At 44.2% G+C, this 24,831-nt stretch overlaps 2 protein-coding genes across 4 annotated transcripts; both read right to left on the bottom strand.

Moving 5' to 3' along the window:
• Nucleotides 1–798: 798 nt before the first annotated feature.
• On the bottom strand, nt 799–4,521 carry Art4 (ADP-ribosyltransferase 4 (Dombrock blood group)). 3 transcript variants are annotated; one of them, XM_028781026.1, is made up of 3 exons: nt 4,018–4,521; nt 2,984–3,092; nt 1,819–1,923 (listed from the first exon to the last, which is right to left on the bottom strand). In XM_028781026.1, exons 1-3 carry the CDS (start codon nt 4,126–4,128, stop codon nt 1,913–1,915), a joined length of 231 nt encoding a protein of 76 aa, XP_028636859.1. In that variant the 5' UTR covers nt 4,129–4,521; the 3' UTR covers nt 1,819–1,912. The 3 variants fall into 3 exon arrangements, 2 of the variants coding, with proteins under 2 accessions (XP_028636858.1, XP_028636859.1); XM_028781025.1 differs by lacking the exon at nt 2,984–3,092 and having other exon boundaries at nt 799–1,923; XR_003713101.1 differs by lacking the exon at nt 4,018–4,521 and having other exon boundaries at nt 1,814–1,923; nt 2,949–4,005.
• Nucleotides 4,522–19,460: 14,939 nt separating this feature from the next.
• Mgp (matrix Gla protein) lies at nt 19,461–22,839 on the bottom strand. The gene is made up of 4 exons (XM_028781035.1): nt 22,707–22,839; nt 21,303–21,335; nt 20,225–20,300; nt 19,461–19,809 (listed from the first exon to the last, which is right to left on the bottom strand). The coding sequence occupies exons 1-4, from the start codon at nt 22,765–22,767 to the stop codon at nt 19,668–19,670; spliced, it is 312 nt and encodes a 103-aa protein (XP_028636868.1). The 5' UTR covers nt 22,768–22,839; the 3' UTR covers nt 19,461–19,667.
• Nucleotides 22,840–24,831: the final 1,992 nt, after the last annotated feature.

Below are 24,831 nucleotides of genomic sequence, written 5' to 3'. Positions count from 1 at the left end.
CTGGAAAAGGTCACAGGTAAAACTAAGCTGCTACAAACAGCTGCCTGTGTTTTTTTCTAGAAAGCCTGCCAAGAATTTTGATGATCTGAAACATTTTGACATAAATCCTTCTTTGTAAATGCAGTGATAAAGAGCAGATTGTGTATTTGTGTTTGCATGTGTGTGTGTGTGTATTTTTGGCACACATTGTTTTGCTGAAAGAAACCACTTAAGGGAGAAAAACAATTAGCATTAATTGGCATACTTTGAATTTTTTAAGAACCATGAAGACATGTTACTACAGTAGCCAGTATAGGTCATGTGAGGGGCAACAAAATAATAACTGGGTATACAGGGCAGTGTAGAATAATTTAACTTTTCCTTTTCATATTTCTTCCCTTGGATCTTCTTTTGCTACCAGTTCGAGCTCTTGGCCTACTTCTGAATGGTACAACTCCTTGGTACTTAGAACTTGGGCAGCAATCAGGGCTTATTAAATATGTGTGTTTTCCATGTAATACAGAATAAACAATCATCAATTTTACTTTTTATGACTTGATTTGTAGACAAATGTGCTCTGAAATTGTACATGAATTATTTCAGAAACGTCACCACTCATAAACTAGATTGGGTCTCATTCTGAGCAACAAGATGAAATCTTGGTAATTTTGGACCATTCCTAGTGGGAAACCAATCATCCTTTCGTTCAGTGTTTCCATATTGTATATGCTACCGGACCAGACCATTCCTCTCATGTCTTCTCATGACGTAAGCATCGTGCTGAGTCACGTTACAGCTACAATAAGATATCTTGGGGTGGGGAGAGTGAACGTTTAAAACACTTTGGCTTATTATAAATTCAATTTTATCATAGGTATGTATATATAGGAAAAAACATCATGCATGTAGAGTTTGGCAGTGCCTAGGTCTGCAACCATCTTCTGGGTTGCTGGAACAGCCCAATGGATAAGGACCTAATATGGTACCACTGCAGAGACTCTTTTTCTTTTTACAGGTAGAATAGGGTGGGACATGAAGCAGAAAGTAGACTTAGGTGGTCAGTTCCATCATCTCTGGGGCAGGCAGGTGTCCCTGTTTTCAACTCCCTTACTCCAAGCCCACTCAGCAATATATGTGTGTGTGTGTGTGTGTGTGTGTGTGTGTGTGTGTGTTATAAATGATGAAGAATGATTTCTCATCCTTATACATACAGAGCCAATTTAGAGCAAGCTTACCTTTTAGCAGCTGGCAGTTATATGTGCTCATGTTCCCAGCAGACCACAACTTTATCAAATCTCCTTTGGGGGTGCTGTTCTTACTTACAACTTCAAATAACTCATAGGGGGGGATCAAGACTTCCTTCCTGAGAGAGAAGTCTTGCACAGAGGCACCCAGACAAGTGAAAGTAGTAAACAGTGTTTGGTTTCCAGACACCTGTGTCTCTTCCTTTAGCAGGGAGGCAGAAAGGAACTGGCCGAATCGGATGGTGGAACCTACATTGACGTCAGTGTTCACATCCTTCATCCTGTGGTGTACCTTGTAACACAGTCTGCCGTTCTTTGTAGAGCTGTCTTTCCTCAGCAGCTGGATGGCTGAGGTGAGGTAGTAGTGCAGATACTTGAAGTGGAATGACTGTCTGTACTGCCCAGGAGACCCCGCAGCCCTGGTCATGGCCTTGGCAAAGTCAGAGCTCACATTGAGATTCAGGGTGAAAACCAAGATGGCCATAGCATGCACAGGGGTCATGCTCTCAGGGAGGGGCTTCGCCTGGCTCAGCCAGGTTAAGTGGGCTTTTTGCCATGCTCTGAAGTAATACTTATGAGTGTCTATTTCTTTCGTGAAATAATCTCCTTGATTTAGCTCCTCGGCCACCTGTTTGCTACAGCCTTGGTATTGATCATCAAAGGAACCTGGTGTCAAGTCAACATCGACCTTAAGAGCAGCCTATGAGAGAAAGAGATCTTGATTTGCATTATTCAAATCAGATGGAAATGAAGTTGCAGATTTTTGTGCCCTACAGTGCTGGCAGACGTAATTTACACGGGATGTTCAGGCTGCGCCCACTGTAATGACTCCGTGCTATTCCTATCTGGGCTGGGGTTACTATTATTCATTAATGGCACAGAAAGCTCCAGGGCCCGTCTCCCCAGAGAGGAAGTGTTCTCTACCATAGAACTCATGGTGTTTCCGTATTTGAGTTTGTTGACAATACAGCTCTAACCTTATGGTTTATAATTATACTTCCCACTTCCTTCAGTTTCTTCCTCCCTGTATTCTCTCCGTATTAAAGCATGATAAGAGCTGGGTGTGGTGGCTCATGCTTATAATCCTTAGAGGGCAGAAACAGGAGAATAGCTATGAGTGTGAGCATGCCTGACTACATAAGTGAGTTCCAGGCTGGCCTGCATTGCCGTGTGGGACTGTCTCAACCCAAGGAACTCAGTAAAACTAAAGCAACCTTATATTCATATATATACTTTTAACTGTATATTTTGCTGTGCGTGTGCATGCACATGGAAGCTACAGGTCAATATCGTAGATTTTCCTCCATTACTCTCCACTTAATTTTTTGAGACAAGGTACTGCCCTGAGCAAGGATCTTGGCAGTTTAGCTGAGTGGTTAGCTAGTGATGCCTGGAGCTCCAGGGATCTGCCTGTCTTTACAACCCTTTCCTACTGCCCATGCTGGGGTTCCAGATGTACATTTCTCCACTCCTGGATTTTATGTGCACTCTGGGGACTCGAACTCAGGTCCTCACACTTGTGCATCAGGCACTTTTAACCACCAAGCCATCTTTCCAGCCACCCTAAAATGAATCTTTTATCTCTATTGAAGAAAAACCTTGAGTGATATGTAGCGTTAGGTTTTCCAAGAGCAACTTCGGTAAATAAAAACTTTCTTGTGGCCTCAGATTCTAGGAGGAGAAGGAGGGAAAAAACTAAAGCAAACAAGGAAGCTGAAGTATCACCTTCTTCCTCAGTTAGGTCCCGGGGGCACACACACCTCTGAGTCTGGTGGCAAGTGGGCCTAAGAGTAAATTCCAGAGCCTGTCAGGCTTGTCTTCCCAGTTGCTGGCAGTACAGGACTGAGGTCTCTCAGGTAGCAGCTTGTCCTGAGGGAGAAGCACTTATGGAAGTTCACCCAGGCTCCAGGGTGGAGAGCAGAGCAGAACCCCATGCAGCTATGCTCCTAAATCGAATCAAGAAAGCAGTGTTTCCAGGGGAGAGGAGGGAGCGAAGGTGGGTCTGTGCCTGGGAAAGCCCCTCCTCTTTGGTAGTAAGCTGAAATGAAGACTTGAAAAGAGGCTCAGTGGCTCTCATCAGCTTGTTAGTGAGAACTGTATCAGCATCACCTACATCCAGACGGATGTTTATTTCTTGGCAGAGCGATGATGCTTTTCTCATGAACAGTACTCATCAAAAGGCCAGATTCTACTCAAGGTCAGTGTTCTTGAGGGGTGGAACTAGAGACCACACGGTTTGGGTATTTTAACTGTGTGATTTATGATGACACACTGTCTAGTCGCATACAATCTAGATTCAACTTTTAAGGCTGATTGAATGATGTTAACCAGTACATCAGATTTTAAAACAAGCTTTCATAATCCCAAGCCAAATCACATTCTGTCAAATATCAAAATGAACTCTGACACATTTTTAACGTGTCTCCAGATCTCAAGTAGTTCCTGGATCACCCATTATCATTAGCTTATTTTTAGTACATAGAATACTCCAAATGTGTGCTGTCTGTATAAAGTAGTTTCAAGTCAAATAGGTTATTCCACGTTATTCGTCCTGTGGAAACAGTATTTGAATACTTAAAAGAATCAGGAAAATAACTCAATGGCACTCACCTCCATCATACCAGATTTATGACAAAAAATTTAAAAAAATTATAGCAATTATTCTCGTCACTCTTTACTAACATTGTTTACTCTTAAATTGCCAGTGCCTACGTTTTTTATCACTTAGGTGGCCACCAGGTGAATAGCCTATTGGCGTGTTGATCGCGCGAGACCAACTTCTCGATAGCCCTACCTCAGCGCTCCCGGCGGGTGTCTGCTGGACCCAGAGCAGCAGCAGCAGAGTGAGCTGCCCTCCTGGAAGCCACAGCGTTATCCTCCTGTCTGTAGTACTTGGTAGACGCATTCTCTTAGATCTGCTGGTCAGTGGGCAGCTGTGGTGGTCTGTGTCAGCAGCACGTCTTTGCTCTGAAAGCCTCGGGCTATGTCTGAGGGTCTGCTCCTGCCGAAACTGTGACTTCTGCTTTCTCCAAGGTAGCCGTCCTAGCTCCTCTGCAACGCTGAAGTCTCTGCGAAAGGGCCAGATGTGCCCGGTACTCAATGGTTTTCAGTTTAAAGAAAGCAAAATCCCTCTCTCTATCTAGTCGGCATCCAGGGGAATGCCCAGGGTCTGTTCAGGGCCAGGCTGCGCAGCTCAGCCTTGGCTTCCCAGAATGACAAGAAAAGGCATGCTCCAGTAGTACGTGGGGCCAAGTCCCATTATCTGGAGCCCCAGGCTTTCACTGTGAGCCATGGCAGCGGCATGTGCAGCGCAGCTGGGGAGATGCGATCTTAAGTAGACCTGTGTCAGACTCAGCTGGCGCTGCTGATAGCCCTGCCCCGGATGATGGCCCTCCACAAGCAGCACGGGCTTTAAACGTTGTATTTTGCTGTTTCTCCTCAGTGTGTTTGAAACATCCCCATCCAGAGATGGTGGCTGTTGGATTTACAGCTTTGAATATTTATTTCTTCTGGAAGCTTCAGGTTTTCTATCTATTGTATTCTGTGATGAGTCCCACAGGCAAGATTTAAGTCCGAACTTCCGCTGTTAAACACATTTCCTGCTCAGGTCTGGCTGTCCTTCCACTACTCCCAGCCTTTCAGAGTCTGCTAGCTCACAGACGTTGTTTATGTTCCCTACCTCTTATCTAACTGTGACAAGAAACCAAATTCCGTTCTTGGAAATCGCTTTCTTTTGACCTCGTTAAATATTGGTCTGTCTGAAGTCTCTGAAGACCACAGTGATTCTCCTCATAGCAGACGCTCAGAATATAGAGAGACGCATAAAAGAAGAAAAGCTAAGTATACAAACCCCATTGCTTGGAGAAAGCCACAATTTTGATTTCCGTTTCCATTTCCCTCATCTCCACCTTAGTTTTTGACCTAGGCTTTCACTAAACCTGGAGCTCACAGATTTGGTAAACTGATTGAGAAGCCCCTGTGTCTGCACCCCCCCTCCCCCTCCCCGCACTGGGGCTGAAGGAGTTTACCGTGTTTGTTCTTTTTCTTTTTGTTGTTGTTTTGCCTTATGAGTTCTTGTGAGCTACATGGCAAGCTTCTTGCCAGTAGAGCCATCGTTCCAGCCCTAATGATTAAGTTTTCAAGAGATTTTTTTCGAGACAGGATCTCAACCTTTGATCCTCTGCCTCTATCTCCTGGGTACTGGGATAGCAGGGGTGAGCCGTTATAACCTGTTTAATATCGTACTGGGGTCAAACCACCCAGGCTTTTATGCTACACAAGCACTCTACCAATGTAGCTACACCAGTGGCCAGCACCATAACATTTCACTGTAAACATGTCCCTCATAATTGAATATTTATTGAAGTAAGTGTGTGTGTGTGTGTGTGTGTGTGTGTGTGTGTGTAGCTCGGACTTGCCTTGAATCCTTGATTCTCTGTCCCTGTCTCAGGAGTGCTGGGATTACAGGTGTACACAACGGCTCCAAGCTTAAGATAAAACCATGTTTACTGTTGCCCACTAATACTTAAGACTTCACAAAATTAACTGGCTGGCTCACGATCAGGATGCAGAGATGGAGACATCAGAACTGGAGAGGGTTAGACACGGGCAAGCATAAAGAATGTACTGTGAGGAGGTGAAATTCAGCCAATTTCTTAATTGACTTTTAAAATGGCTTTAAATAAGATTTTACTCTGTAATTTATTTCTATCTTTCTTCCCTTTTTCCTCCCTCCCCTCTCTCTCCCTGTCCCCCCAACCCCTTTCTCTCTTCCTTTCTTTCTTCTTTCTTTGTGACACAGCCTAACTCTGTAGCCTTGGCTAGCCTGGATATAGATGTAAGCTGGCCTCAGTGTTACAGAGATGCCCGGCTTCTGCTCCCTGAGTGCTCTGATTAAAGGTGTTCCTCGCCACAGCCAGCGACTCTGTGAGTTTTAAACTTACCTTTACACCTAACAGCAATTTGAAATGGCCACGGATTTGACCACAGCGCAGTGAAGCCAGTGTGCTCTGCCGTAGTTCTTTTCAGTAGCTGTGTCTCGTGAACCATGACACAGTATTAAAGCCAGGAGACAGATCCTGGTGGAATGTGTGCATGTCACCTGTGTAGCCTTGAGGAGACTCGGCCGCTATCAAGATGTAAAACAAGAGGCTGGAGTGATGGCTCGGTGGGTCAGAGGGCTTGCTGCCCTCACAGAGGACACGGGTTTGATTCCTAGCACCCACACAGAGGCTCACAATGATCTGTAACTCCAGCTACAGGGATGTTATAGACTCATCCAGCCTCTACAGACAGAAGCACACATGTGGTACATAGACATATGTGCAGGCAGATCACACATACACATAAAATAAGTAAATAGATGAATAAAGTATAAGAAAAATGTAAAATTATATATCACTACATGGATCTAATCTTGACCTTGTAACCTCTAGGAGTTACGCCTTCCTTCTCCTCCCCTAATGTCTAGAAATAACCATCCGTTTTCCCATCATCCCTACAGTTTTGTCACTCAAAGGATATTGGATAAATAAATCATGCAGGGTGGTTTTTTTTTTTAAACCTTTTCCCACTTAACGTAACACCCTTGAGGCTGATACACAGGACTTATGTTTTGTGGTTGTAGAATAATCTTTCATTAGGTGTCTCACTAATGGACCAGTGAGTGCTCTGTCTCAAGAAGACCCTGCCTGCACTCTAACGTTCAGTTTTGGACTATTATTACTAACTCTTGGACATACTTTCAGCACAAGCCTGTGTGCGTTTTCCATAGTTTTGAAGACATAATCCAGAGAACTGACCATTGAGATATGAATGTCTATTTTTAGGTTTAATGGCAACTGCCAGCGATGTTTGAAAATAGCCTCTTAAGATGCTTTAAATTCTTAAGATTCCCCATTATCAGCTGCTCCTAGGGTACTGGAGACATGGCGAGAACTGGAGGTAGAATCTGAGCATTCTGACTGTGGCTCCTTACTCACTCAGAGCACTGGCTAAGCTAGCTTTAAAGCGAGTGACCTTGCTAGGCCCCACAGACTTGGGAAGGTTAGTGAGGTCAGAGTCCTGCTTTAGTAAGAGGCTCTGCCCTGTGCCTCTTTTGTTTGGGCTTTTGTTTGTTTTCTCAGCCTGCAAGAGAGCCATCAGAAGAGACATTTAGAATCTTAGAGCTTCATTTTTATTGTATGAATGTTTTGCTTTCATGTATCTCTGTTTGTGACATGTGTGCCTGTGGAGGTCAGAAGAGGACATCACATCCTCAGGTGTTATAGGCAGCTGTGAACCTCTGTGTGGGTGCTGGGAATTGAACTCAGGTTCTCTGCAAGAGCAGCCAGTGCTGTTGATCACTGAACCACATGTCTGTCTATCTATCTATCATCTATCTATCTATCTATCTATCTATCTATCTATCTATCTATCTTCTATCATTTGTTTATGTGTTTATGCATGTATGTATGTATGTATGTATGTATTTATTTATTTATCTTACTTACCTGTGCCTGGATGAGTTTATGTATTCCATGTGTGTACAAGTGCCTTTGGATGTCAGTGGGTGGCATGAGCTCCCCCGGAACTAGGATTACAGGCAGCTGTGAGCCATCTGATATAGATGCTGGGTCCTCTGTAAGAGCAGTAAGTGCTTTTAACCTCTGCGCCACCTCTCCAGTCCCAAAAGAGTCATGTTAACTTTCACTCCCTAGATGTGGCTACTGAGATGAGGTTTTGGGAAGTTGAATGAGTTACTTACTCTTCTCTCCTTCATACTCCACTGTCTCCCCAAAGTCTAAACGAGTGGTGCCAGCTTTTAATTATTGGTTTGGGCAGCGGTCTTTAACATTCTTACTGTGAATGCCATTTCTAGACTAAGACCACTAGAGGGCAGCAGGAGCTTTGATAACATTTCAGTATGATTCCTTGGTGTTGTGTGTTGCAGGAGGAGAGGGAAGTGTTTTTCAGTGTGATTTCTTTCAGACCTTACATTAAGTAGTTTTGGCTCTGCTCTGGGAGGGCCTTGCCTAGAGTTCAGGGGTGGGAAATGATTGTATAGCCTTTCAGGATTCTCAGCAGTTCCTGTTGGGATCTTGGACTCTCACAAGTGTTAGTGTTGTTGAGGTATATTACTGCTAGAAGTCCATGGCATTGCCGTGAAAGGAGCTTGGTAGAGGCCCTGAAATTTGATAGTCAAATCACTTTTGTGCTCTCTGTACTTTAATTTCTCAGTTATCACTTACATCCTTAGAGAATCGAGTGAAGCTGCCAGCTCCCGATGTGACTGTGGATTCACTCTCAGCCCTATTGAGACAGCATCTTCAGCTGTATCAGATTCCTACAACAGCTGGAAAAGTGTTTGTTGAATGAATGAATGAGGGAGGGAGAGAGTGTGGGAATGAAAACTCGAAATGTCAGTACCCAATGCCACTCATCATCCTCATAAGTTCATTTATTCTGGACAGACCTCTGAAAACTATAATATTTTTATCAATTCTTTGAAGATCTTATACAATCCATTCTGATCATATTCACTTCCTACTCCTCCCTTAGCTCCTCCTGGGTCGTCATCCCACCTCGCTGGACTCCTCCCAACTGTGTCCTTTTTACAGATATCCCACAAAGTCCATGTGTGCTGCTCATATGCTCATGAGTTCGGGGCTATCCACAGGAATGTGGTTGACCGTCCAGGGGATACCCTCTTAAACAAAAGTAGTCTGCCTTCCCCAGAAACCATTGGCCATCAATAGTGTCTTATTTAGGGTGGGGGCTTGTAAGACTCTCTCCACTCAGTGTTAGAATGTTCTTCAGCTTAGCTTTGTGCTGGCAATCACAGCTACCGTGGGCTCAAGAGTCCGAGGTGCTGTGACATCCAGTGGACACTGTTAGATCCTGGTACTCCATGACTCTTCCTGCTCTACTGCCCCTCTCTGTGAAGTCCCCTGAACCTTGGAAGGGCGTGTGTGTGTGTGTGTGTTTGTGTGTGTGTGTGTGTGTGTGTGTGTGACATAGATGTCCCACTCGTGGCCGAGTACTCCTTGGACACTTTCCACTTTGCCCAGCTGTGGATTTCTGTGCTTCTCACTGTCTAGACAGCCTGTCCTAAAGCCTCACACGGCGTCCTTGGAAGCCCTGGGACCCAGTGCCCTGATGTTAAGTATAAAGTTCTCAGAGTTTCTCTTCCCATCCTATACCTTTATCTTAGACTTCTATGGGATCACATTCTGCCCTAGAACATGATGTTTAGCACCCTTAGCTTTGTGTCTTTTAATTTTTAGAGCTTTCATCTTTGGCTAAAAGATGTCAATTTGGGGACTATTTGTCAGTTGTAATCTCAGTTCCCTAGCTATGTAAGCTGAGTAGGAGTTGGAGATTTAAATTTTGTTTGTTTGTTTATTCTGGCTTGGGATCCCTGTGGGAAAGTATTGTTCGCCTTGTCTCCTCCTAACTCTTCTGTCACCATCATCTATGGACTGACCCTCAAAACCCTCCAAAGCTCTCAGCTTCATGGGAGTCAGGACCATAAACCTTTAGTTACTGCTACATTTCTGGGATTTTACCAGGATTCCTGCCTCCCAGACACATTCCTAGAAACTGAATAAATGGTACCCTGATTTGAATGTGTCCTCCAAGAGTCGATGTGTCAGAAACTTAGTATATAAGTTTATGCTAGCAACATTTGAAGGCGGGACCTATGGCAGGTAACTAGGATGAATCGAGATCCTTCGGATAGACCTCATGGAGTTAAAATGCTCACTGATGTCCCATAAAACACCCTCCATGCTACAGCTGGAGCTGACATAGCCTGGAACAATGTAGACCTTGTAGCTCCGTGCTACAACCGAGTGACACCTCTGCTGTGTTGAGATGAGGGAGGAAGGCCCTACCAGATGTTAGGAACCCCACTCTGCAAAGCCATATGTGAAATAAATCTTTATTTATTTTTAACCTATTTGGAGGGAAATGCACAATTAGCATGTTGGCAGTCAGAGGACAATGTTGTCTCCCTCCACTCTAATGGCCCAGGTCATCAGTCTTGGTGGCAAGTAATTTTTGCATTTTCACACTGAATCTTTTGGTCCCTAAGTCTTCATTGTTGAGGCCAGAGATGTGGCTGTATTGGAAGGACACTCAGCTAGAACACATGGATCTCTGAGTTCAGAACTCAGAACTGGTGTAAAACCAGGCGTAGTGACACAGTTTTCAGCCTATACAAGATTCTGCCTACAAAACCTCTTCCTTCTTTATAACTTTCCTGGTCTGAAGTACTCAGCAACTGAGAACAACCCCAAGCAGATGACTCCTCCCCTCCCTATACACAAGGAGGACCGCCTTCAGGGGTGGGATGATTGGGCTCAGCCATGGAAGGAAGGATGGAGGAGATGGTTGGGCGAGCAAAGGACTGGAACTGTCATTATTACATGGGCATCTGCAGTGTCATTTGCAGTGAAGGTTTTTAACTTTATGTATGTGCATAGGTGAGTTATTTTAGAACCTAGACCCAAGAAAAGTGTATGTTTATTCTCAATTCTTTCCCATGACTAAGTTCAAGGCTGTGCCAGGAGAGAGAGTCCCTTCCTCCACCTACAACAGACTCAGCAGTAAAGAACAAGCAAGGGGCACCAGACTGCCACCTAGGGAGGAATGAATGGAAGAGATGACTCCCTACTCCCAAAGCCTGAATGACAAAGCTTGAAAATGAGAGCCTGGAGTAAAACAGACCCCCCCCACCCTAACCCTGAGAGAATCCCTCAGTACCCCAAACCCCACGCTAAACACAGGGTACAGAAGTCCCTTGATGTTTGAACACGAAATCATGGGTCCCGTAGGTAACTCCAACATACCCGATCCAAACTCAGCTCAGAAGCTTGGCTGGCTGCTCAGCAAAGACAGTAAGTGCTCACTTCAGGTACCACTGACCTTGGTCTTTACTCTTTCTCCACAAACAGCATCCAAAAACTCAGGAGAAAATTATCACACACACACACACACACCCCTACATAAGACGTTAACTCCTAACACAATTAGCTGCCAATTGTGCATGAAGTTGAGGGCCTCCAAGATACAGACAAGGAATTCAGACCATTGTTAAGACATAAAGCAGCCCACACAAATACAATTGGAGCCAAGCTAGACACTGGTAGGCAGGGACTCGCACCTCATAGTTTTCACATTCTCTGGAATCGTACACACACATCTGCTTAATTTTCCCTTTGGGTTTTCTTGCAGCTTCCCTAGGCTCTAAGACAAATTTCTTCCAGTTCCCACGGCCCTTAGAGATATCACTGTGGGGTAGGGTAATGCAGTATTTCCATCCTTTTTGTTTGACAGTTTATTATTTATTTTTGTCACAGGGTCTCATGTGGTCCAGGTTGCCTCAAGCTACCAAAGTAACCATTTGTAACCCTGATCCTCCTGCCTCTCCCAAAATGCAAGCTAGGACTACAGACTTGTGCCAATTTGCCTACCTAGAGTTGGGTTATTTGTAAATATCTAATTTGTTCTAGAACTTGACATTCTTTTATTGCCAAAAACTTAGGTCCCATAAAGCCAGGTAGAGAAAGAGGTGTTGTTTTAGATGCTTTTGAGCTTCCCAGGTGAGCTCTACAGATCCTTAGAGACATCATACACTGGGCATCAAGTGTGCCAATGGTTAAGTGAGTATTTCTTTATGTGCATACACAGTAGGAAAAACAGGTAATATTTTAAAGACTTCTTGACTTGGTCTTGCCAGCTCAGTGGATTCCTCTCCTGTCATGAATGTTTTAAGGATGACTGTATTGTCGTTGTTGTTATTGTTGTTCCTGTAGAAGAAGATGATGCAGTGTATATATCTTGCAAACAAAGGCTTTTCCAGTTCAACACATTTTTGTAAATGTGTTAACTGAAAGACTTCATGCTATTATCCTAATGTAGAAGCCAGAAAGACACATTTTAGCTGAAACATGACATGGGTTTTCTGGTCTTAGCGTGTGGTTTCATCGCTTCATTAATAGTAATTTTCTTTCCTTAATTAAAAAAATATGTCTTTAGATGTTGCTTCAGGCTGGCAGATCTTTGGGCAAAACCCTAATTGCTGTCAAGGAAAACATTGTTTTGCAGCCAATGTGCGAGCAACCGCACAGTTACGCTTTCATGTAAGTTGTGTACAAAACTGTAATGTTGAGAAAGGAAAGTTTTGGTCAATCTAGTGCCTCTGGATTCCAACTGCAGTCACATAAACACTGACATTTTGTGACTAATGAGCAGGAAAAATAGCTACTTACACTCCGAGTCCAGCTTAGGTGCGGTTCACATATTGACCGGGTAGAATGGCCGGCTCTAATTCTCTCTGTGATTTGAACCGTGACGTTCCGAGCCAGCAGTGGGAAAGCATGGGGAGGCTACACACCTGGTCTCCTGCTCGATCACGTGTGTCTGACCCACCCTTGGACTCCTTGCCTGGTCTTTTGATCAGTCACGTGTGCCTGACCAAATCTCGGACTCCGTGACCCTGGGCTTAGCTTTCAGGTCACAGAGATAGATGAATCTTAAGAAACAGTCATTATGGAAAATGTTATAGGGGACTGAGATGGGTGGAATGTTGTTCACCATGGGGAGATTTTTTAACAGGGACTTGAATTGAGGAGGCTGATACGAGATTCCATTTTACCTAGCAGTAAAGAGTGGCGGAGGGAGGGCGGGGAAATGAGGGTGACTGAGTAGACAGATCTCTTTTAGTTTTTACATGGATTTTTTTTTCAAATGATGAAAATACCAATCAGATTTAGTTTAAAAAGCATTTGAGGGGGCTGTAGTGATGGCTCACTGGTTGAGAACATTTGCTGCTCCCGCAGAGGACCCTGGTTTGGTCCGTAGCATCTACATAACAGCTCACAACCATCTGTAGTTTCAGTTCCAGGGGACCAGACGCCCTCTTCTGGCCTTCATGGGCACACAAGCACATGGCACACATACATAAGGCAGGCAAATACCCATACACATAAAATAAATAATAGACCTCTTAAAAAAGGATTTGAGTTTTAGAAAATACACACACACACACATAATACATTTTAATATTTCTATGTATAATACAGGGGAAAACATTCTATTAAAGATTTGTGCTAGAAATTCAAAACAAAACAAAGGTGATTTGAGATCTTGTGACGAATGGGTGCTTTTATGTTTATTTAATCTACTTTTTTCGATGTTGGGGGCTGAACCTGGGCCTCATTGATCCCGAGCAAGCACTCAGCTATTGAGTCTTGACGCTTTGAAGTTTCCCAATGACACTAAGCATGACCTTGAACTTAAGATCTTCTGCCTCCAACTCCCGAGGGCTAGGGTCACAGATGCACCATCAGGCCTGCTTTTATGCAGTGCTGGGAACTGAACCTAGGGCCTTGTACACAGTAGCCGAACACCCAAACAACTGAGCTATCACCAGGTTCGGTCTTAAGTCCCTTTGCTTTCTGTGCTTCTCCTCTGGATGTGGTCCCCTAATCCTAGCTCACAAAGGGTAGACTCATGAAAAGAGCAGGATACAGACATCCATTCTGATTTAAGAGATGTATTGTTGCCTTGCACCTTCAAAAACATGTGAGTGGGCTTTGTGAGGTTGGCCTGTGTGTGGGGGCAGGGCTCTACTCTTCCAAGTTTAGACTTTTCCTCCTGGAATTGAGGCATAAGAAGACATGGCAAGGGGTCCTGAATGCCCCAGTTAAGTTTTGAGAGAAATCGCTAGGGATGAAGGTGATTTGCATCCTGTACCCCTCAGGAAGGAGCAAGTCTTCCAGCCCTGCCTTCCCAAAGAACTACAGGTTCTAAAATGCCAGCCGAGGATGAAGTGCGGCAGCCAAGCAAGGAACTAGGTCACCAGATGGGGACCATCCAGGGGCCTCGCTTTCGTGCAACCTCTGTCTCCTAAGGTGTTTGTTTTGCAGTTGAGGCCACACTAAGGGCACTTCCTCAATTTTCTTTAAGAGCCTACCTCAGGGCACCCTAAGGAGCAGAACAAGACAGCTTCTGTGGTAGAGAAGCTGTTCCGTGGGGTAGCCTGGTGGGAAAGTTATGGGAAAGCCAGAGAGTCCTCACTAAAGACACTGAGATGACTCTGTAGAATACACAGGGCCAGTTCAAACTCCTAAATGTCTACAACCTTAGTTCACCCCGCCGAGTTCTCACTTAACCTCTACAAGTAATACCTGTTTGCATTCAGTGTGAGGAGATAAATCACAGTATTGTTTAAATTGTTAAGTGTGTGCACGCCAGGCAGGCACAGACCTGAAGCCCAGCTTTGAAGCTTCCTGGTGGCAACCGTAAGAAACTCAGTCCAGCTTGGAGAAAACCACGGGCAGATTTTGGTTTGGATCAGAACCTTCTTTTCATCTTTCAGGTCACAGAGTGCAAAGGGGTAAAAAAAAAATCTGTAAATATTTTTATATTTTGAAGCACAGTTTTATTTTTCCCTCTTGCAAAATTATTTGATTTTTGTCCAAAGGATCTAGTGCATTCTAGAAAAGGGACTGGTTGCTTTTCAGTAGAAAATGATTTCTTTCTCTTCCTATGCCTTTTTAAATATTTAAAACAAATTACCAGGATATTTTAATTGTGCCTAATGATGGCACTCATTGTGGCCTTTTGTAGTCCACACATTTTGTCACGGAAGCTGTAGTGTGTCACAGTGTACCTGTTGCTCACACTTCTTCGCCTGCAAATGTTCACTGCAATGACTTGTTGAATTGAGTTTTAGTGGTAGAAGAACAGAGAGTCCCCGTTCTAATGTTACAGAGAACAAAAGCCCGCTCTGCCCATGCTCCAGTTTCTGATTAAGACTCTTGGAAATCACAGTTGTGATTTCCTGAGTAAGAAAGATTTGTAGAGGATTGGGCCAATCAATACTTCGTCACCCAAGAAGGAGGGTCTCTTGGGGCTCCACCCCTTCTGGGGGATTGTTAATAAGGGAGGGGGAGACTTTCCCGTCAGTGATGGAGCTATTGGCAAGGTGCCCATACTCCTGTAAACAACTTTCATGACATTCACTGGGTCTCGCACACAAATACATACACGCACAGACACACATGTACAAGCATATGCACACATACAAACATACACATACACACACAGACACACACAAGCACATACAGATATACAAACACGCATGCACATTTATGCACACATACTTACACACATACTCACACACAAACACATACAGATACACACAGAGACACACATGCACACACATATGCACACATACAAACACACACAGAGACACATACAAACACACACAGAGACACACACAGAGACATACACACTGACACACATGCATACACATACAAACACACAAACACAGACATACACACTGACACACATGCACATGAATGTGCACATATACAGACACACACATACATACACACATACCCACACAGACACACACATACATACAAATACATAGAGACACACACAGACACACATGCACATACATATGCACACATACAGACACACACACATACATACACAAATACACACACATACAGACACACATACACAAACACACACACATACACACACACACATGCACACGCACACGCACACAGGCAATACAATAACAGCAAAGTTGAAAAGTCTATCTGGGCACACAGCAACTTCTAGCAGAACACCAGCCAGAACTCTGTTGCTCTGAATTCTCGAGTGGGAAATGTACCTCTTTTCCCTTTTATTTTCTTTCAGTTCCACACTGCCCTGTGTGTTTACCTGCAAAATGAAAAAGAATGCACTTTGTCTACACTGTAGTGTTTGAGGTCCAACTCACTGCTAGGGGTAAATCATAGCACATAGAATTTTCTTCGAATCATTTTAAAATGCAAGAGCCATCACCTTTCTGCGTCTTTCCAAGATTTCTCCTAAGGAGTCAGAACTCTTGCTCAGGCTGTTTGGAAACCTCCATGTGTGTGCGCAGACTGGTTACTTTTTTATTTGCTGCCAGAAGGAGTGACCATTATCCTTAGATGAAAGGACTGGGGAGAGAAGCCTGGTGTGTGGCGGTACCCTAGGTAAAGCATCAGACGGTTTCTAGGCAAACATCATAAAAAGCGTCCTGTTTTAACTAAGTGAGCAAGGAGTACATTTCTTGAACAGTATTTTTCAAAGCTTAACCTTGTGATGTAACAACCCCAGGTGACTCAGGTCGCTGGCTTTCATGTTTCCTGGTTCCCTTTCAATGCCTGAATTCAGAAAAACCGAGAGATGGAAAAACCCCCTTGGGTCACCCAGTTCATTTCTCTAAAGGAGCTGACAGATACATCTCATAGCACACAGATCCCTCCTGTGTTCTGGATGGGCGGGGAGCTCCATTTTTCTTTTTATAACCAACATTTCCATCTTTATTGAAAGACAACCAACAAAAGTGACATACAAGTGAGTTATATGACTGGATGAAAGATACACGTTTACTTTGGCAAAGTCATTTCCAAATCATTCTGTAACGTATTTTTAAAGTAATCGTATGTGAAACACACACCGGGTTTTCATGTTCTTTACGCCGTCTCTTTGTCATGCGCCCCAGCCGTCTCAAGCCACTTTAACTCTCCTGTGCTTTGTCCCTTTTTAAAATTTATTTTATTTTTTGGCAGGTTTGTATCCTTGCCTTCCTCACTACATTGCCAAGTTATTATACTATCTTAGTAATAAAATCCCACAAATGTGGCTTACGATGGTAAGATGTATTAACCTGTAATTATGACGGTCATAATGGAAATAGACATTCCATTATGACGCTGACAACATGGTGACAGCCGGGCTCCATTCTCCTAGAGCAGTGGCTCCCGATCTTCCCGGCCCTTTAATACAGCTCCTCATGTTGTGGTGATTTCCAAGCATAAAATTATTTCTTTGCTACTTTATAACTTTGCTACTGTTATGAATCATAATGTAAACATCTTGAGTTTTCCGATTGTCTTTGGTGACGCCTGTGGAAGTGACCTTTGACCCCCTGAGGGGTCACGACCCACAGGTTGAGAACCACGGCGTTACAGTCTCCTCTCGCACTAGCTCCATACAGGATGTTCCAGGAGCAGCCTCTCCAGGACTCTCTGGTTGGTCTCTTTCCCGGGAAAAGATGATCACGGAGAGGTTCTAGTTACTCCTGGATGCTGTGCTGGTTTGATGGAAATATTATTTTCCAATTTTCATGCAGTAAAAGTCTCCTTTCCGTCTGTATAATGTTTCCTTCAGTGTCAGCTCTTGGTGGCAGTTGTTCACACCTCCCAGAAAGCCATGGTCTGTGAAGGTTAGTGCCGTTACTACAGACCCTGTGGCTGTGGCTGGTTGCAAGGCCACCACTAATGTGTGTGGTCTCCCTGCTCTCGGCTTCCCTAACTCTCAGCACATCTGGTGACCCCGGTGTCTAACTTACTTGGGGACATAGAACCCCACTCTTGAGTGTGGTGAACTTTGCTCACTTCACTGTCTTTGGGATTGTGCCATCCGTCTACTATCTCCGCATCTGAGAAGTAGAGAGAGATGCGGCAGTGCATTGCTGGGCATCAAGTGTGTGTTTCCTGCTTCTGCGGAAGCCCCGCCTTTTCCTGATGGACAGGATTGATTATCCTATGGGGAAGACGCTGACTTCTTCAGCCACCCAGCCTCTCAGCACGAAGGACCTGAAGTTCCCAAGTGTTTTTGGAGTTATGTGGAACTCTTTCTGTGTTCCGTAGTGAGGATTTCCATTCTATGTGAACCAGGCTCTCCAGACTCATTGATTAGAATCACAGAGTTGAAGCTATGAATGGGAATAAACCCAGCCTCTTTTGCTTCCACGCCTTAGTTGCTGGCTCAGATGTTCTTCTCGTCGGAAACACTACTACAAATGTTTGCTGGTTCAAGACTGTAACACATTCTACTTAGGGGTACTTAGTTAGCAGGGAGTCACAAGCTAGACCCCCAAACTCGATCCACCTCTTTTGCTCCAAAGTGACACGGGTGCCTGGGAATTAATTACTGGTGAGGGAGCATGGAAGAAGTTTCTCTAGTTGTAATCAGATGGATGACGGCATCTGTTTCAGAAGGTCTTCTAGAGCGAGGCAGCCCTGGCAGATGAATAGATAAACAGAAGTAGTCTAAGCAAGGTGCCACGGTTAGGGAATCAAATAAATTCAGGAGAGGATTTTGAATCACTAATATTTTACTTTAGCTAATTTTGTTGAGTCGAAGAAGAGACAATCATAAAACCAGGAAGTGCTAGTATAGATACCTTATACCTCGTGTGTTGGGCAGTGTTGGGATGTGAGTTACAGGGAACTTTATACTTCGTGTGTTGACCAGCTTTGGGATATGATTTGCTTTGGGAAAAGGTTTTGACTAGGGCAAGGTGACTCACCTCAGTGACTCACTTCAGGTGGATACCTTCACTAACATGTGTGCCCTCCATACCCACGTACACATAATTAAAAGTAAGGCAAATCTTTAAAAAGAGTGATAAAAAAAACATACGATGAAATATACCAAGGGTTGTAGCACGGTTTCCTCTGATTGAGATCTTGTTTCCAGAATAAGACTGGGAATATGAACAAGCTCCACCTGTCCAAGGAAGCTTCCTCAGAGGCTCAGGAAGGCCGGTTTCAAGATTGTGGAGGCAGCAAACAAAGGTGGGGGGAACCTGACCAGGTGCTGAGAGGAGATCCCCCCACATAGAGAGCTGCCTGCAAGCCCCTTGGGGTGGGCTTTTCAGTGATGAAACTGCTTTGGAGACGAGTCCATTCCTTTAAGTAACCCTCCCCCACACTCCTGTATGTGACCCCAATAGAAACTTAATGGTTCACATCATTGATCTGTCATGCGTTCTGGCACGTGTATGTGCTTGTGTAAGTGCATGTGTGTATGTGTGTTGTGTCTGCTAAGGAAAAGTCACATACCATACCAACTTATGGAGATGCTTAAAACTGGGTTGCGTAGAGTATTTCCATATGTGTTTATGGACAAAGTGGGACTGAAGTCTTCCATCTTGCCATGCGTTTTCCATTGTGGCCTTTGCATTTTCTTTTTTCTTTTTTTTCTTTTTTTACATGGCCTTGGTACAGTGTTGTTGTTTGTTTTTGTTGTTTAATGCACAAGCTATGAGAACTAAATGAAGTGGCCTGTTATTTCTATGTGGTTACACCTCCACTCAACAGTACACACAAAATCAACATAATCTCCTTCTCTTGGTTAGGCTGGCTATGATTTAAAATATCTTTGCATCGTCCCCCACAAAAACACCCTGATTTCACAAAGTGAAAGTATCAAACCAGAATTTTATTATATATAAACATTTCTTAATACTGTTCTTTCATTACTTTCAACCAACGGAAGGAAGGAGTGGCCCAGCCAAACAGGAGATCATGTAAGGAACAAGCAATGCATACGTGTCTGTGTACTTCAGTAAAGCTACTGCAGGGGATAGAAAACAAGACTCCACAACAAAACTGTTCCTTTGCGCTCTTATTTGGCTCCTCGGCGCTGCCTGAAGTAGCGGTTGTAGGCGGCGTTGTATCCGTAGACCATGGCATAGCGCTCACACAGCTTGTAGTCGTCGCAGGCCTCCCTGTTGATCTCGTGGGCAGGCTTGTTGCGTTCCCGAACTCTGGAGAGTGGAGAAAGAGACACAATTGAACGTAGAAAGACAATGGTACAGTCAGCAAAAGAAAAAGGGGGGACTGGAGAGCCCTTCCTCCAGTACCGGGAGGTATCCGAAGAACAGGCATGGGGCGGGGGAGAGCAGGTTTTGATTTGGGTATTATTTTTATGAATAAAAATAGAAGCTTGCTTTCTGTTTCCTTCCTCCCTGTCTCCTTTCTAAGCCCAAAGCAAAATAGTTTCTAAACGTTCTTTTTTTGTTGGGTTTTTGTTTGTTTGTTTGTTTGTTTGTTTTCTGTGTTGCTGATTTTCAAATTCTTTGAGTTCAAGATGTAGAAGTAGTGATGAACTGCCTTCCACATTGTTCAGATCCAGACTCCGACCCTGGGAAGAATGGCTACCCTGCTGAGTTGCATGCGTACCTCTCCTGGGCTTTAGCGCGCCATCTCTGCTGAGGAGACATAAAAGTGTTGGCATTTCTCCTGTTGATGAAGGGACCTAAAACGGAGAAATAAACAAATGACTTTCATGGGAACATCTGTTGAAAGTATTTTGTAAATAATCCAAGGGCCAAATACATCTGAAATCTCATTAATCTCCTGTATTTTACATAACTGGAGCTAGGCAAAAATATAAAAAGGGTATAAAGCAGACTTTATAAACTGCATGATCAAAGGAAATGAGTAACTGTTTATGTGTCTTGTGGACTTATGACAGAGGCCACAACAAGCCTCATCTCCTTTGTCTTTGTGAAATCCTTTGCTACTTTTGGTAATACCTACTCAAGGTGTTTTTAAATGTATTTAAGAGAAAGTTCTCACCCTCTGTACCACCAGCATAGGAAGAAGTTAAACAGTATAAAAATGAGGAACAAATTAAACTCAAGATGGAAGCCTCATAGGGAGTGTGGGGGTGGGGAATGACACCTGTCCTTCCACTACTTGGGAGGTGGAGGCAGGAGGGTGAGGGATTTAAAGCTATCCTCAGTTTTGCACTGAGTTGGAGGTCAACTGAGTTACAGGAGACCCTGAGTCAAAAACCGAACCAAAAAAGAGAAATTAAACCCTTCCAGTTAACCAACCAAACCAAAAATGAGCATGCTGTTCTCCATCTAGCTGGAGCCAGACTTTCCAAGTCTGTCTACTCGGGCACACAATCTGATGCTGACGCCTGTGGCCTCCCAGACGGTGGCTCCCTCTCTGTGCCTTCTCGGTTGACATTACTGCTCATTTTCCATTCATGCGGCCGATGTGATGTCAGCTCAACATTTCCAAGTGTTCTAGATGCAGTTTCATGTCATATTATACCACTTAAAGTGCCAAACGTTCTTTACTCGGAGAGTTTTAGTCACATGGTTTTAAAATTCAGTTCTCCCCAAGAGGCCCACTCCTCCCTTCCCTCTCTATCACAGACCTGGTCAGCACTTTAGCTTTTAAAAAAAATGGGTTAATATTCTTTAATGTAAGCAACTGAAATAAGGTAGCCAAAGTGTCTACTTACTGATTTCATAGGACTCCATGCTTTCGTGAGATTCTGAAATTAAAAGAACGACTCATTAGGCTTCTTTGTCATATGTTGTCATTGTCTAAACTTAGATATGGGAGGGGTGCATTTAGCAAGGTTGTTGTCAGGAAATTCTGATCACATAGGAATTATGAGTTCTTTATTTCTATCTTTGCTTTGGGTATCTCCATCCTTGCCCATCTGCTGATACCTGGAGACAGTTGCCAGTTTGGGCTAAGATTTCCTGAGGTCACTGAAATTTTCAGACATACCTCACGGGATGATGTGTCCAGTGTACCATGGAATTTCCAGAAAGCCCTCTCTTCCGATGTATTCAGGGGCTGGTTTGAGACTAGACTCAAGGGAGTTAAAGGTGGATGTGGGTGGATGTGCAACAGCTTGGCTTCTCCAAGTAGGCAGCTCCAGGGTGGTTATTGAGCTGCGTGACCCAGACAGTTTCTAAGAGGGTTCGGAACGGCTCTTAAGGATGGGTGTTAAATTGGCAGCCTCTGAAACCACTGGCTCCCTCTCCCTGCTCAAACTGGGCGCAAAGCCAGGGCGGAGAGGACGTCAAGGCAAATGTTTCTGCTTTCTATGTCTCTCCTGAACACAGAGGGCAAGGCGGGAATAAGAGACTGTGTTTAGAAGTGTCTGCCAGCCCAAGAGGTGAGAAAAGGAGACAAGGAGAGCAAAAAGCATATGCATAAAGTTTATGAATAATTCAAAAATTGAGAGCTATAACAGAGCTGTTCATACAATTTAGATTTAAAAAAAACAAATATAATCAAAACAACTTAAGCAGAACTATGTAAGTAATTTGGCTTCAAACCTGAGAACAAATCACATATGACTTAACAACATATAGGTAGCAGAAAAAAAATGTATCCTTTGCAAATGATTGTGAAATTGATGCTTTTCTAAAAGTTCAGCTGTAAAGTTTCTTTTAAAAAGAAATTCGCTGATTAAACACACTAAATGCATGGTATTTTCTTCTGTCCCTAAAAAGGGCTCTGTCTAATACTTGCCATGAGAACTTATTTTCTTAAAGTAAACGATTCACTAAATATTCTTAATCCATCAATATTCAAGTCTGAATAAGTGTTCTTAAAGGTAAGGTTATAGGGGCAGGGAATTGACACATTCTTAAAATATCTTGGTTTCCAGGTGTGTAGATTTATCCCTGAAAGGGATTCCCTGTTAAAACAGCTCACATGCTTAGAATATAAAACATGCACTGGAATGACCGATGACGTAGAAACAGGGAAACTTACTTCTCGATACTCTGGTGTGTTATAGAGAATGGGAAAGATGAGGAAGAAGGAGAAAGTGACAGTAACTGTGAAGGGAAGCCTGAGGTCGGAAGGGAAAACCCCACAGACGGCAGGGAGAGAGGTTTCTCACCATAGCACAGGGCTGCCACTGCCAGCGCAGCCAGGATGGCCAGAGGGAGCAGGCTCTTCATGGTGTCTCGGCTGTCCTGTGAGTCTGCCTCTGTGTCTGGTGCAGCAGCGGAGGGGAGAGGCTCCTACATGCTTCTGGGGAAGGCTGAGCTGTTTTTATAGGAACTTGAGCAGCTGAAAGGGGAGGAACCGGCGGGAGGGGGCTGGAAAAGGTGGGATGGCTTGGCACTAAACTTGCCCTGGGACTTCACCCAAGTACTCATTCCTTCCAGATAGTATCTACACAGCGTGGGTAGTTTCCCTTCACTCCTGGTCCTGGCTGTGCTATAGCAGGATGCAGAAATTGTGGTCACCCTATGTTTGTGAGCCAGACCCTGGGCACATGTCCATGGAGAGGGCAGTTACCACAAACGCAGGTTTGCCTTTCGAATTCCTGCTCTGATCTACTTGCTGGCTCTGACCACTGGCTGTTGGGGCTTGATCCACAGACAGAGCTGTAGTGTTCTCTTTGCTCCCCACATGGATGGAGGAGAGGTGCTGGAGGAGAAAGGTCCCCACTCCTTATGCTGTAACATCTTTAGGCATCTTCACAGTAGGGCAGAATTTTAAACTCTAGACCAATTGAGCATTTACCTGACCATAGGCATGCTATGTTTCAAGAGTCCATTAGGGTAGAGATGTGGTACCCCGGTTTTGCTCACTAGCTGCATGGTAATTTGATTATTTAATTTTGTGATATTAGTCTAGTCTTGTGTCCTAATGTTCTCTCAGGCTGATGCTACTGCCTCAGCAAGTATCCCTGAGCAGGGATGAAGATGCTCTTTGCTCATCTTCTCAAAGCACTGCCTTGCTACTGAGCTAATGCCATGAGCAGCCGATAAGGTGTATGGTACTAGATTTAGGTGTTTTGCGCCAGCTACAGACCGACAGAGTACCTCCCCACAGAGTCAGAAATAGCTTGGGCTATGCCCTTTACCCTCGACTGTAATGTACCTTCCCATGCAGGTTTTCACAAGTCTATTTCTCTATACTGCGAAGTCTGGAGGGTTGTTGCTTATCTTACAAGGAGAATTTCAATATCACGCCTTGGTTAACTGGAGGATCTCTTTCTCTAGCTCTCTCCCTTAGGAAACATTTCCACCCCATGGTGTCTTGGCTGTTTGGAAATTTGTGTGTCTTCTTCATAGCTCAACAGTCTTGGGTCCATCTTCTACACACACACACACACACACACACACACACACACACAAACACACACTTACACGTTTTGAAAATTGTTTCAGGGATTTTTTTGGTTTTTTTTTTTGAGACAAGGTCTCTCTGTATAGCTCTCTGTCCTGGAACTCACTGTGCACACTAGGCTGGCTTCGAACTCATAATGATCCGCCTGCCTCTGATTCCCGAGTGCTGAGCTCTGTGTGTGTGTGTGTGTGTGTGTGTGTGTGTGTGTGTGTGTAGAAAATGGATCTTCTATGGTGTGCTTCTGAGACCCAAGACTGTGGGACCATGACAAAGACTCACAGATTTCCAAACAGCCAAGACACCATGGGGTAGAAAAGTTGCTTTAATGCTACGTCACCGGATCCCCCAGGCTCACAAGCTTCTGTTTCCACCATCCAGGGTTCACCAGGTCAACTCTTTTGGGCACTGTCACTCTCTGACCCCTTCTTTTCTTCTCACTGTTACTCTACCTCTGAGTTTCCCATGGTAAACATTACTCACAAGCCACTCATGAACACCACTACTGTTTTAGAATTCGGTCTCCTGCTCTTCCTGCTCTCCCATTCTCCACCAAAACTAATTTTGTAGACATCAACTTTGATCATGTGATCTGTTTGTTCCTCTGTGGTGCTGGCCCTCCCCAGCAGGCCTCACACCAGGTAGGCAAGGCAACCCCTCTACCATTGCTCTGTATCATCCACTGCAAGTCAGTCATGTGTGTGTGTGTGTGTATGTATATCTATAGTGTATCACTGCATGTCTCTGTGTGTACTGTGTATGTCTGTGTGTATATATGTGTAGCTGTGTATATGGAGGCTAGAGGCTGATGTTGGGTGTCTGTCAATCACTCTTCATGTTATTTTTTTGAGACGGGGTCTCTCACTGAACCCATAGCTTGCCAGTTT

The sequence above is a fragment of the Grammomys surdaster genome, unplaced genomic scaffold, assembly GCF_004785775.1.
Source record: "Grammomys surdaster isolate TR1022 unplaced genomic scaffold, NIH_TR_1.0 373, whole genome shotgun sequence".
In the NCBI taxonomy this organism is placed as follows: Eukaryota; Metazoa; Chordata; class Mammalia; order Rodentia; family Muridae; genus Grammomys; species Grammomys surdaster.
The sequence above is the reverse complement of the archived record's forward strand: the minus strand, read 5'-3'. Positions and strand labels throughout refer to the sequence as shown.